This window comes from Drosophila kikkawai, chromosome X (assembly GCF_030179895.1).
Source record: "Drosophila kikkawai strain 14028-0561.14 chromosome X, DkikHiC1v2, whole genome shotgun sequence".
NCBI classification, from domain to species: domain Eukaryota; kingdom Metazoa; phylum Arthropoda; class Insecta; order Diptera; family Drosophilidae; genus Drosophila; species Drosophila kikkawai.
This window is the reverse complement of record NC_091733.1, coordinates 11106687-11118946: the sequence shown is the minus strand read 5'-3', so window position 1 is coordinate 11118946 and position 12260 is coordinate 11106687. Positions and strand designations below refer to the sequence as shown.

General features: G+C 41.5%; 2 protein-coding genes and 1 long non-coding RNA gene across 3 annotated transcripts; 1 reads left to right on the top strand and 2 right to left on the bottom strand.

The window, feature by feature from the left end:
• Positions 1 to 510: 510 nt before the first annotated feature.
• LOC108083533 (phosphatidylinositol-3,5-bisphosphate 3-phosphatase MTMR4) lies at positions 511 to 7615 on the bottom strand. The gene is made up of 15 exons (XM_017179367.3): positions 7474 to 7615; positions 6506 to 6629; positions 5429 to 6441; positions 5168 to 5358; positions 4911 to 5106; positions 4590 to 4775; positions 4364 to 4528; positions 4167 to 4305; positions 3990 to 4095; positions 3620 to 3927; positions 3002 to 3554; positions 2645 to 2798; positions 2472 to 2576; positions 2091 to 2293; positions 511 to 697 (listed from the first exon to the last, which is right to left on the bottom strand). The coding sequence occupies exons 1-15, from the start codon at positions 7486 to 7488 to the stop codon at positions 511 to 513; spliced, it is 3645 nt and encodes a 1214-aa protein (XP_017034856.1). The 5' UTR covers positions 7489 to 7615.
• A 324-nt stretch (positions 7616 to 7939) lies between these two features.
• LOC138929110 (uncharacterized) lies at positions 7940 to 9421 on the bottom strand. The gene is made up of 2 exons (XR_011445535.1): positions 9168 to 9421; positions 7940 to 8652 (listed from the first exon to the last, which is right to left on the bottom strand). It is a non-coding gene; the product is annotated as an uncharacterized lncRNA (long non-coding RNA).
• ERp44 (Endoplasmic reticulum protein 44) lies at positions 8056 to 11515 on the top strand. Its single transcript, XM_017179481.3, has 7 exons — positions 8056 to 8322; positions 8528 to 8609; positions 10047 to 10138; positions 10262 to 10655; positions 10724 to 10990; positions 11050 to 11248; positions 11311 to 11515. Exons 1-7 carry the CDS (start codon positions 8272 to 8274, stop codon positions 11453 to 11455), a joined length of 1230 nt encoding a protein of 409 aa, XP_017034970.1. The 5' UTR covers positions 8056 to 8271; the 3' UTR covers positions 11456 to 11515.
• Positions 11516 to 12260: the final 745 nt, after the last annotated feature.

The window sequence follows — 12260 nt, the reverse complement described above, 5'->3', positions numbered from 1 at the left end:
AATAGCGAAAATTATTAGCCCTATGGCCAAGCCGGCTAATAGGGATTTTCACTAAACATATTTGTTTTCTTTTCTTCAATAAGTGAACTCAAAAAACAAAGACGTCGAGACCAGGCGGAACGTACCTGAGATTCAAAAGCTCTGTGAATTATCATAGCTACCATAATAACCTATAATCCGTCACGTTGAAGTTGTGTAAAAAGCTGCAGCAGCTGAGAGCTAAAATATCCTCCAAAATATACACAAATTAACCAAATTTACTCTGGGGCCACCCATTGTGTTTTAACTTTTATATTATAATTTACAATCGTGTCCATAGATCCATATACACATATTTCTAACAAAATTCTATAATTTCGTGTTCTATACAAACGCACAAGGGAATTTTTCGCTACAATGGTGCTAACACATAGGCAATAAATATTGTTCTTGAGTATATATGTTATTATATATGGTATGTACATATCGATACAACAGAGGAGTCTTAATTGGATTAATTGGGAACAGCTCTTAGGAATCGGCAGAGGACCTCGTCCTCGAATCGGCTTCAGGCGGAACAGCAGCGGCGTACTCCTGGATATTGGTTGTGACTGTCGTGTAGCAGGATCCGCATAGCCTAACTGGGTTGAAAAGCTTTTCGTATGGCAAGGGCGCCCAAAACTCCGAGCAGTCAGCACAGAAAATTTCTCCACATGATCTGAAATTGAAACGAATAAAAACAACACCGGGAGTCAGTATTTGTAAATGTTTAAAAAGGTGGATTTAAAAATAAAACTATATTGTGTATTTTGCATTCAGTTCTTATATCCTTAAAATAGGGAACACCACCACGGCTGGGAAAACGCATTGCATTTGTTTTCATCATTTTTTACAAGTAAGCCCTAGACGCGCGATAGCAATTTTATATTTAATAATTGTACTCCACAAGCTTTGTAGTATTCATTACAGTAGATAATACATATATTTTTTAAATATTTAAAATAAAGCTTTACAGTAAACATTTAGTAAATAATTTCCATTTCCTCGTTTTCCCTCAGTTTCAAGTGTTCTGGTCTGAAATTTTTTTTATGTATATATTACTGACCTCAAAATGAATCTGAAAAAACAAACAAACCCGGTTAACATATTTAAAAATAGAAAAACATAATAAAACCAAGGCAATCCTTGATCTGTTTTTCACAATTTTTAATAATTTATAAAACTTACCTTATAAGTATTTTGTTTTAAACTTGCACATCACTAGTAAATAAAAACTTTGCTTTCACAGTGCCTAATAAGTAAATATTAAAACATATCTGGGCTGAAAATGTGTCAGCTTTCTGCGTTAGATTTTTATAGAAATTATTTGGGTTATAGCGGAGCTCTCAAGGTTGGTTTTTAATTCAGAATGAACCTTTTCACAGTTAAAAAAAAACGAGACAACGAGAAAACTAAAGTTTGTTTCTTGGACTGATAAAAACGGTTCTGTTTTATGACAGTAAGAAACACTTGGGCATAATAAAACGTAGTGAAAATGACAGTGTTCCTGAGGAAATTCTTGAGATGCTTTTTACCGATTTTACAGTGGCGTTCCCCTAGAAAGACTTAACAATTCCAAAACAGAACAATTAGAATTAGCAAATTCTAAAGAATGTACAGTTTGAGATATAAAAATGAAAATAAGACAATAAAAAAAAAAATGTTAAAAGAGCTCAGTTAGGGATACGGATGGCAAAAATATCGATTTATAGAGACTGTAATGCGAGTGTCAATATATTAATCAATATTTTAACGTTTCAACAATAAATGTAAGATAAATAGGTATTCTGATTGATATATCGAACGGTTAAAATTATTATTTTTATAAAAATAATTATGTGAAAAATTGGAAATAACATTTTTTCTATTCGATATTTCAAATTTCGATATACCCAACTTTACGATATTTTCGATATCAGACTTGAGTTGAATTTAATTAGTATTAAATTCAGAATCATTAGAAAAAGAAAAAAAATATATCAAAATATCTTTACTTTAAGATACAAAATATCTACGAATTTGGATGTGTTAATATGAAACTGAAGAGTCAATAGAATCAAAGGAATGCGCACCGACAATGATGTTTTCTTCGTCCAAGCCAGAACTCAGTTTGACAACTAGAGCAACGTGAAACGGCATGATCTGGTACCCAGAGGACACTGGAGGCTTTTTTCTCTTGGATCAGGGAAGGGGCAAACGATGGGGGACCACTACGTTCTTCGACGGCTTCCCATGAACACGTTGAAGCATTTTCAACGATATCCGATCCGTTTTCCTATAGGAAAGATTTATATATGTTATATTAGACGGCGACAAAAAATATATGAATAATATTAATTATTATCTCTGCTTGGCCTGATGACCGTATCCCTGGGTATTAATCAAACACTATCCTGGCTCTTCGACAAAAATACGTAGTATGCATAAGATTTTGTAGTTCAATCTGTATTTACATGTTCCACATTAGTCGAAACAACGCTGTTACAACTGGGGCAGCCTTTCTCCAACAAAGCCAGCCGCATGCCGTGTATTTCCCGCAGCAGAATTTCCTCGCGCAGCTAAGAAAAGTTTCAAGAGATTTGAGTCTAAGTTCGCATTGGAATCTTCAGGGAGAGAGAGAGCTTACCTTATGGTCTTGTACGATCTGATGAAGTCTTATATTTTGTTCGCTGAGGCCGTGCGCCAGACCATCGGGGCAGGATATGGTGAACTGTGCTCTCTCCTGAAACGGTGTCGGGGGCAATGAAATTAAGCCGGACGACGGATATTGATGGTGTGTGCTGAAAGTATAAAGTGATGGAATTTCATTATTTATTTTTATTATTTATAAATATATATATTTTTGTTTAACTTGTATTTTTTTATATTTTAAGATTTTAATATCCTAATATTTGAAATAATATTAGAATGAAATATTTGAATATTTTAACATTTAAATTTTTGAGTATTTATATATATATCTACATTTTTATGTATATCTTACCTGCCGTTTTCTGCCGTGAATTTCAGGTGACCCAGGTCGCGACTATAACTTGACCCGAAAGTATTCCTACGCACCCGACCGCCGCCGCCCACCACCGAAGGTACATCGAATGGTGAGGAATGGCCCACGAATCTCTGAAGCTCGGGCGACATGTACAAACTTTCATCAGCTACCACTGAGCTTCCATTTACATTCGCATCCTTGCTTAAATTCTCTGGCTTGCAGCGGACCGCGTTGTGCGCATTCTGCCTGGACACATGCAAGTCTAGGTGATGTGGAAACTGGTCTCCGCCTCGCTGCCGTGCGACGGTCGGCTTCATGTGAACCCGCGGCAAATTGTTATAGCTTTGACTGATTTTACTGCTTTGGACGCCGCCACCATCCACCGATTTCAGTTTCTTATCGCCGCTGTCATTAGTGTTGTCCACCGGCGTTGCATGGTTCTCGCCATTATTTTCGGTTAGAATCAGGGTATCGGTGCTGGTTTCAACGGTTCCATGCCACAACAGGGCATGGTCAGAGCCTTCTGATTTTGGAGGAGCTGGCTGCCGATCTGTAAGCAGTAAAATTGGTCCATAAATGTGATATTTGAGCAAGGAGTTGGTAGTTTTAGCTTACCTAAGGCTGTGTGGACTGTGGATCGGTCGGATCCAGGAGGGATCGGTTGCTGCGCTGCTTCCTTATCCAATTTATCACGGGCAGAAGGGGCTGCTGGTATACTTTGGTCGCTATAGAACTGTGGAATGCTATTATCTGCTGGGCCAGCTTGACCTGTTTCGGGCGTATCCGTAACATCTACACCACGTTCTTTGGAGTCTTTTGCATTGCTATCTTCGACATTTGCACAAACGTTTCTATTCTCCGTCTGCTCGGATCGAATGTCGAACATGGAGTTGCTATTGTTCACATTGAGGCAATCTGTGACACTGCAATTATTTATAATAATTATGAAATATATTTTCCGAGGGTCAATAAAGATGACACTTACATGGATTCAACTGTGAGGTTCGGATCGCTTGATCTCCTCGAAATGGTGCTTTGTCCCAGCTCATTCGTTGTCAAGTCTTCCGAGGATCTGGTCTTTGTCATCGTAACTGCGTTTTATTTGGAAATTAGTATTTATATATTATCCATAAAAGTCGGGCGAAAGCTAGGCAACACTCACCACCGTTGTGGACACTGCCAGTCTGCCTGTCATTGCTGTGCAATGATGACAGATCAGTTCCATTTTTGTTGCCTAAACTACCAAGGTAAACGTCCGACCAAAAATATAAAAACCGCACACTGTGTGCTGGCCAAAGAACCTAAAAAAGTAAAATTATTAAAAGCAACAACAATCGCTGCAAGATCAACGAGCTAAACCTTTTCAGTCTCATGCTTATAGAGGGGATTTCTATACATAGTTTCCGCTAAAAATGGCCACACGGAAAATGTTCGATCGAAAACGGAATTTTCAATGCGTTCCCTAAGCGAATTGCATAGGAACGTTCCAAATAGACAGGACAGCGAATGTTGCGCCAGTTTAATCTGCAATTAATATTATACAAGTATGTATAATAGGTTGAGGGTAATGCGTGTAAATACTTACCAAATAGCCTATACTAAACTCGAAGCTGCAGGGATACTGCCGGTGGATTTGATGAACCAAATCCAGCCATTGCAGAAAAACAGGGCAACGCTCGTTGACCTCCTCGGAGTTGGGACCGTTGCCAGAGCGATCGGCAAACTTATGACCGAAATTAAGCCACTCACGTTCGACGAGAACCCGAAAGCCCTGTGGATAGATAGAAGGGAATCGATCATAAGGAAGTACCTATAAACAAGGGACCGTAATTCTTATAGGTAACAAAGTAAAAATCTATAGGCTCTTAATGCAAATATAGCACCTAACATACTACCCGATACATACTTCCACCGTCCTGTAGTAGGGATCCAAGCAGAGTTGCGCCGTCGCCACTATCTGAGGCGTTCGATCCCAGCCGTCAGAGCAGTGGACAAGTACCGGGCGTCCGTTCTTTTCGATGGTGTGCACAACGGTCATGGTGGCGCCCAGTAGACCCGAAAGGTGCTGCATCCACATAGTTTTCTCCAGCTGACCGTACCAACTGTTTAACATTTATAATAATTATAATACAATTTTAGTTATTTGCATTTAAATCCACTCACTTTGGATCATCGGGCGAGGAGGCGCACAGCTGGCGGACAGCATGGAAACTCTTCCGGATTGCATGAATGTTGCCCAAGCTCATAAACTCTATTTCGGCGCATGGATAGTACTCAATACACTCACAACCGCCGCCACGGGCCCGATTCGTGACTGCCGACGTATAGCTTCGAGCATCCACAATAAGGATTTTCTAAAATAATAATCATAATAATAATCCAAATAGAGAATAGGAAAGGGCATCGAATTAATGATTTGCATACCCTGATTTCATCCAAAGTGAGCTCCTCGTGCGAGGAATCCTCTAGCGATGGCGAACTCTTGCCGGATGAACTCGATGGACAGTTGTTGGTTGTGTTGGTGGTGTCCCTGGCGGCGCTTTTGGTTTGATGCATATTTGCATTCGCATTCGCATTGGAGAAGGCGGAATGCCTAGTGTGCTCGCCCCTGTCGAAGGCACAGGCATCGGCCAAAGCCTTCAGCAGCTGTTCGTCCTTGGTGTTTCGCCATCCCAGCCAGCCCACCTCCGGCTGGCTGCAGCGAGCCAAAATAGCACCAGATTTCTGATGTCGCCAGACCACCGCCGGCAGACGTCGCGATCCTCGGAAATTGGCGACATTGTGAAGCATCTCGTCGGTGATGCAGCAGGGCACCAGCAACTTGGGCGGATACGAAGGGCACAGCTTGAAGTCGACATTCGCTGTGGAGATGCGCCAGGAGCCCTTCAGGTCGAAACCCAGGCGAGCGACCTCGTTCTTAAAGTCGCTTTCATACCGCACCGATCGCTGCAGGCGGCTGCTCACCGAGGGCACAGTGTCGACAGGATCGAGGGTAGGAAGCGGAACAGGTGCTGCGGGCACTGTGCTAAGCCTTGAAGAGCCGTTCGCCACCAACAGCGCTGTGCGCTCCTTGTTAGCCACGCCATTTTCATTGCCATTGGCCGTAGTTCCATTCGTTCCAATAGTGTCGCAGGTCCATGAGTAAAATGGAAACGCAAAGAGCGTCTCCAGCGTCTCGGGCACACCGATGAGCAGGTGGATTCGACGCTGCCAATCTGCGCACTGCTCTGCAGACTGGAATGAGCACCGCACAGTGCTGGCGTCCTTGCAGTTTAAAATCAGCTGAAACAGGTCGCGCACCTGAACCGATTCGATTAATCCCAGCGGTACGTAGGTCTCAAAGCCGGTTGACTTCTTCGAGAGATATATGCGGTAATTGGACAAGGCGAGAACGCCGTCATCGGTGCGTCCCAGGTACTTGATAGACTCGCCGGACACTGTATGTGGAAGCAGTTGTCGGTTAAGGTAGTAGGTTGTAGGTCAGGAGGAGTCTATACTTACGCTCTTGGAAGGGCACAAACAGCTGGGAATCTTCCTTCTCCATTTGTGATTTTGGATACGATTCGGCGGCACGGATAAAGCAAATTGACGGAGGCGGCGATCCATCGGACATTGTGTGAATCGGCTGGAATAAGAGTGGGCATGTATGTGAATAGTCTGTTTTGTTGCTTATGTTTGGGGGGGAGGCCAGGCCTGGCAAGGCGATCTGAGTGTCATTGGAAATCCGGTTATCGCTCAATATCCAACGTTCCGCCGCCGCCTGCCCCGACTACGTGTGACGCATTGCACATATTGAGACTGGGACTGAGACACAGAGCCTTTCAAGCCAATTCACTCTACATATGTTGGATGTAGGACGACGACGGCGACGACAATCTCTGCCTTCGGTGCGATGCATGTACATTTGTATGTACATACAAAGGCATACACATCAGTCGCCAGTGTGTCTGTGTGTGCTTTATGGAAATTCAAGCGCAACCAACACTTTTAGAACAAAATCGAAGTTAATATTTGAGTGTCGTGGTGGCAATATAGATAATGCATCCGTTTATGTGAACGCACACAGTTGTTGTTGTTGGGATGTACGTTGAGAAGGTGCGCAATACATAGATCGCTGCTTGTATGGATGTAAATATGTATGTATGTATATATACAAATAGATTATCGTAATTCCATAACCAATAAGCGGAGAAAAAACTGTCGAATTATCGTACTTGTTGGAGCTTAGCAAGTCCTCGCCGTCTCAGATTTTAATAATAAACTGCAAGCAGCAGCAGAAGCAGCAGCCAGTATGTTGTCATAAACAAAATAATTAAACATTAATGCGTGTGTAGCGACGAAGAGCAACAATAACAACACAGTATAATCGTCACATATGCATGCACACACATTCGAGGTCCACAAAAACGACTGGTTTGCGTTTATTTCCGTTTCGAAAACACTGTTCGCTTCAAACTCGCTCTATTTACCACCATAAAATCCATAAACGTCAGCTATTATAAACAAAGATTCGCAAATATTGTTGCACATACATATGCATTCATTTACACTTTTTTGTTTTTCGAAAAATTTCAACCACAAAGAAAATAACCAGAGTCTTAGAGGTGGACAAATTTGTCGATAACTTGTGAAAATAATTTCCAGCTATCGATATATTACGCTGCTATTCAGCGAAAGCCAGATTGGCGGGCGGCTACACTACAAATTTTTAAATATTTTATGTATTTATGCAAATAACTATAAATATTTGTAATTTTTTTTTCAGTCAAGCTCTTTTCTGCACTAAAAAGTCGCAGTGTACAGGCACTCGATCCCGATAACTAATTCAATTTAATTATTAATTATGTTAAATTAAATAGCATATCAATTCTGTACATATATTTAATATATATTTTGTTTAAATTCATTGAATTAACGTGTTTCAAAGAAAGAGAATAGACGGAAAAATATATTTTATTATTAGTAATTATGTAAAATTAAATAGTTTATCAAATGGTACCGTTCTTGCAGTATTTTTAGTATTATTTCCAAAATATACCACTATTAGCCGGACGGTATATTACAAGAGCCAAGCGACGGTCACACTGCTTAAAAACTCTGGCCGAGACCGATAAAAATTATAAAAAAGTTTTGTTTTGGCTACGTTTGCAGTGCGCCCAGCCAAGAGGCATCCATTCCATTCCAGCCGATGTGTGACTGAATTGCATTCAAACGCTTGGATTTCCACACCGGTGCACCAGAATCCACTTCCACCCACTATCCCCAGAATGATTGGAGCCAGAATCCGAAAGCTCGGGCCCTGCGTGGCCCTTGTTGCGGTGAGTCGACGTGTTCCGTTCCGTCCGGTTCTCGGTTTCCGATACTCGGATTCTCCGAATAAAGTACGGCGGGCGGCTGGTGGTCTGGTGGCGGGCGGCATGCGACTTTCGGCGTGCGGTTAAGTAAAAAATCAACCACGCCGCCCCGTACTTGTTGTTGTGGCACACCAAGTCGCGCTCGCTTTATCTCCACATCTAATTCCAGGTGCTTCAGCTGCTCCATTCGGCAGCGCCAGCAGATGCGGGAGCCGTTCCCATGACCAGTGACAACATCGACATGACTCTAGGTAAGAACCGGCATCGCGATATCGCCACAGCAACCGACACGGGCTGCAGAAAATCAATTAAGTGACTTGTTGGGTATTGACGTGTCGCAAAACACAAAAATCAGTGGATCATGTCAATTTGGGCCTTGCTAACGTGGTAAATTTTGTTTTTAGTTTTGCCTATGCAAAGTAAATGTATTCAACGGAACAAAAACATATTTTCTGAGAAATTTCGAATTAGTCATCGCCGAACTCACGATAAGGCCTATCGTGAACAGATCGTTTTTGTAGGATTCTTAAAATTTAAACATTTTTGATTAAAACTTGTCACGAATTAGAATTGCAAATAATGAAAATATGAAAATTTTTTTTTTTTTTTTGTTAAAATTTTTATTTTTGTATTTTAGCTAAAAACAGGAAAATCGAACACAAATTGTTTTACGAGACTTTTGTTTTAATCGGTAGAAAGACCCAGCTGAGCGCGCGAACAGTTGTTTTGATTGTTATTTTTTTAGATTCAATGGATTAATGGAATGCACACAATATATTGTTATATCCAATTCGTTTTTTTTTTTTGACCTGATGTTATTGTTGAGACCAAAACCAGAAGCAATAAGAATAATCGAATGGTTGGAAAGAGAGATATTCACCAGCTCTTTTATTTTCAAGGATTTCAACTGATTTCAATATTCCCAAAACTAAACGAAGCCTTGATTCATTTTAAAACCTTATAAAACTTAGCCGTCGAGTCATTTTCTACCTTTACTGTTAAAGTCCCTGTTAATTAACCGAGGAAGAAACATACCACATACAAATTTAGTAAAATTAAATCTTTTTTTATACCCTTCTCCAATTTATTCGATCGAATAAGATTAATAGAATACTAAATACTAAGTGTTAAATTTCAAATTGACAGGAAGTCAAGGTCCCTGTTAATGTTAGCGTTAGTAAAATTAAATCTATTTTTTTTATACCCTTTTCCAATTTATTTGAACAAAAAAGATTAACAAGATTACTAAATACTAAGTATTAAGCTTCAAATTGTCAAGAAGTCAAGGTCCCTGTTAATGTTAGCGTTAGGAAAACAAATTTGCCTCGCCTTAAGTTCCTAAATCAATTAATATCCTTTTACAGAGTAATTAATAGAACGGTGAAGAATTCACCTAGTCTTTAACATTCCCTTATCTTATCTTGTATGCGCAGAATTACACTTTAGTTATTTGCTACGACAACTGTTATCAGCCTTTACGAGTCGGGAATAAACTTGGCAATACCATTAGTTTTTAGATACCACTAATTCTCTGATGCTGCAAAACGAAATGTTTAGAAAGAAAATACAAAATTGCAACCCTAGATATTGCGCTGTGGTGGTTCCCAAATAATTGTTTATTTCTCCTTATCACACACACACAAAACTCTGGTGCTTCCACATTAAAAACACGCTTTGTTTTATTGCAGCGTCTAATGAATTGGTTTTCCTTAATTTTTATGCGGAGTGGTGTCGGTTTAGTAATATTTTAGCGCCTATATTCAGTGAAGCGGCAGATAAGGTGAGTCCCATGGATCGTTAGCTATAACTGAAACGAAAAGGAGGCTGCCAAAGTCCCTGCTAATGCATTACCGTAACGAAAGAGCTGCGATTACACAGCAAATTACCTAACGTTCTATTCCAGATCAAGGCCGAGTTCCCAGAAGCCGGTAAGGTGGTGCTAGGCAAGGTGGACTGCGACAAGGAGACTGCAATCGCGTCCCGGTTTCACATCAACAAGTATCCAACTCTGAAGATCGTCCGGAATGGACAGCTCAGCAAGCGCGAGTACCGGGGCCAGCGTTCAGCGGACGCGTTCCTTGAGTTTGTAAAGAAGCAGCTCGAGGATCCCATTCAGGAGTTCAAGTCCCTCAAGGATCTGGAGAATCTCGATTCAAAGAAGCGCCTCATTCTGGGCTACTTTGACCGCAGGGATCAGCCGGAGTATGATATTTTCCGCAAGGTGGCCACCAATCTGAAGGAGGACTGTCAGTTCCACGTTGGCTTTGGGGAGGCCGCTCAGGCCATGCATCCTCCTGGTAAACGTCATTGGGAGACCCTTTAACCAGCACCGTAAAACACTGAGCTTTTCCTTCTCTGCTTTCAGGCACACCGATAATAGTATTTAGGCCCGATGTGGCTTTGTCCCATGAAAACGATGAAACCTACACGGGCTCTCTGCAGAATTTCGACGAGCTAAAGATTTGGATTCAGGAAAAGTGTGTGCCCCTGGTGCGGGAAATTACGTTCGAGAATGCCGAAGAACTCACCGAGGAGGGACTGCCGTTCCTGATTATGTTCCATCGCCCAGACGATCTCAACTCCATCAAGGACTACAAGTCGATCATTGAGCGTCAGTTGCTGGATGAGAAACGTAAGATGGGAATAGAATGCTTGCTTCTTCACCTCCTAAATTCCCATTTAAACATCCAGAGAATGTCAACTTTCTGACCGCCGATGGCAAGCGATTCGCCCATCCGCTGCATCACTTGGGAAAATCGGAGGACGACCTGCCCCTGATCGCCATCGATTCCTTCAAGCACATGTATCTCTTTCCACACTTCAGCGACATGTATTCGCCGGGCAAGCTGAAGCAGTTCCTCCAGGATCTCTACAGCGGCAAGCTGCACCGGTAACTAATATTATTGCCAAGCAATTTCATTTTCTTATCCATGTTCTGCCTTGCATTTGCAGAGAGTTTCATTATGGGCCGGATCCCACGAATGAGATACAGCCTGATGCCCACAGCGGCAAGGGTACCTCACCTCCCGAGTCTAAATTCAAGGAACTTGGGCCATCCAAGCATCGCTATACCCTACTAGAAAAAGATGAACTGTAATATTATTATGTATATGCAAAACAAAAAGTAATAATATTAAAAAAAATTTTATAAAAACAATTCACTTGGCATGCTTTATTGAAAACTTTTCCTAAAAATGTGTTCAATTTGGTATTGAAATTTATTTCGGGGTATAGGAGTTATTTGGAATCTGCGGAATTATCAGATATCAACAAAATATAATACATTCATTAAAGAAGAAGTGTCCCGATTTCCGTCTATACTCCACATAGTTCGCCACCAAGGACAACACGAAGATAGATAGTTTAATGCAACATTGTTCTTGTGATAAATATAATAACATATTTATATGGTATTTGTGAATTGCTGAAGCTTAATCCTGTTAGTTGGGATCTGTCAGCAAGGATAAAGGTTTGAATACAATTGTGGACCTGGCTGAAGACGGGGGTTGTGGTCTTCCCTCAGGCGTGGCAGGCGAAGCGCTATCATTGGCCGTTGAGGTTCCTGGCGGAGTCTGCTCCTCCTCCTTGAACGCCTTTCCATCTTTCGAAGAACCTGCATTAGCCTTCTTCTTCTTCTTTGAATCCTGCTTGGTCTCATTGGGACTGGGCTTGCCGGCACGCTTGCCTAATTGCTGGCGGTGAACCCCGGCTCCCTCTTCAGTTTCCGACTCAGTTTTGTAGGTCGCCTTGACCTCGATGCCGGCGTCCAGTGGCTTCTATTCTTTCTCTTGTTGCTCCTTGGTGTGCGGAGTCATCTTGGATAAGTCGGTCATGTTGTGGTTATGCTAATAGTAGCGCTTGGAAAGCTGCAATGAAAACGGTGCTGTCCGAACACGGTGAAG

Bases quoted from the DNA above. Each gene is read 5' to 3' on its own strand.
- ERp44 (XM_017179481.3), top strand. From the start codon at position 8,272: ATGATTGGAGCCAGAATCCGAAAGCTCGGGCCCTGCGTGGCCCTTGTT. The intron at 10,139-10,261 runs GTGAGTCCCATG...GTTCTATTCCAG, and splicing joins TCAGTGAAGCGGCAGATAAG to ATCAAGGCCGAGTTCCCAGA. The intron at 10,991-11,049 runs GTAAGATGGGAA...TTAAACATCCAG, and splicing joins TCAGTTGCTGGATGAGAAAC to AGAATGTCAACTTTCTGACC.
- LOC108083533 (XM_017179367.3), bottom strand. The intron at 4,306-4,363 runs GTTTAGCTCGTT...TTACTTTTTTAG, and splicing joins ATAAGCATGAGACTGAAAAG to GTTCTTTGGCCAGCACACAG. The intron at 2,294-2,471 runs GTAAATACAGAT...TCTTTCCTATAG, and splicing joins TTTCGACTAATGTGGAACAT to GAAAACGGATCGGATATCGT.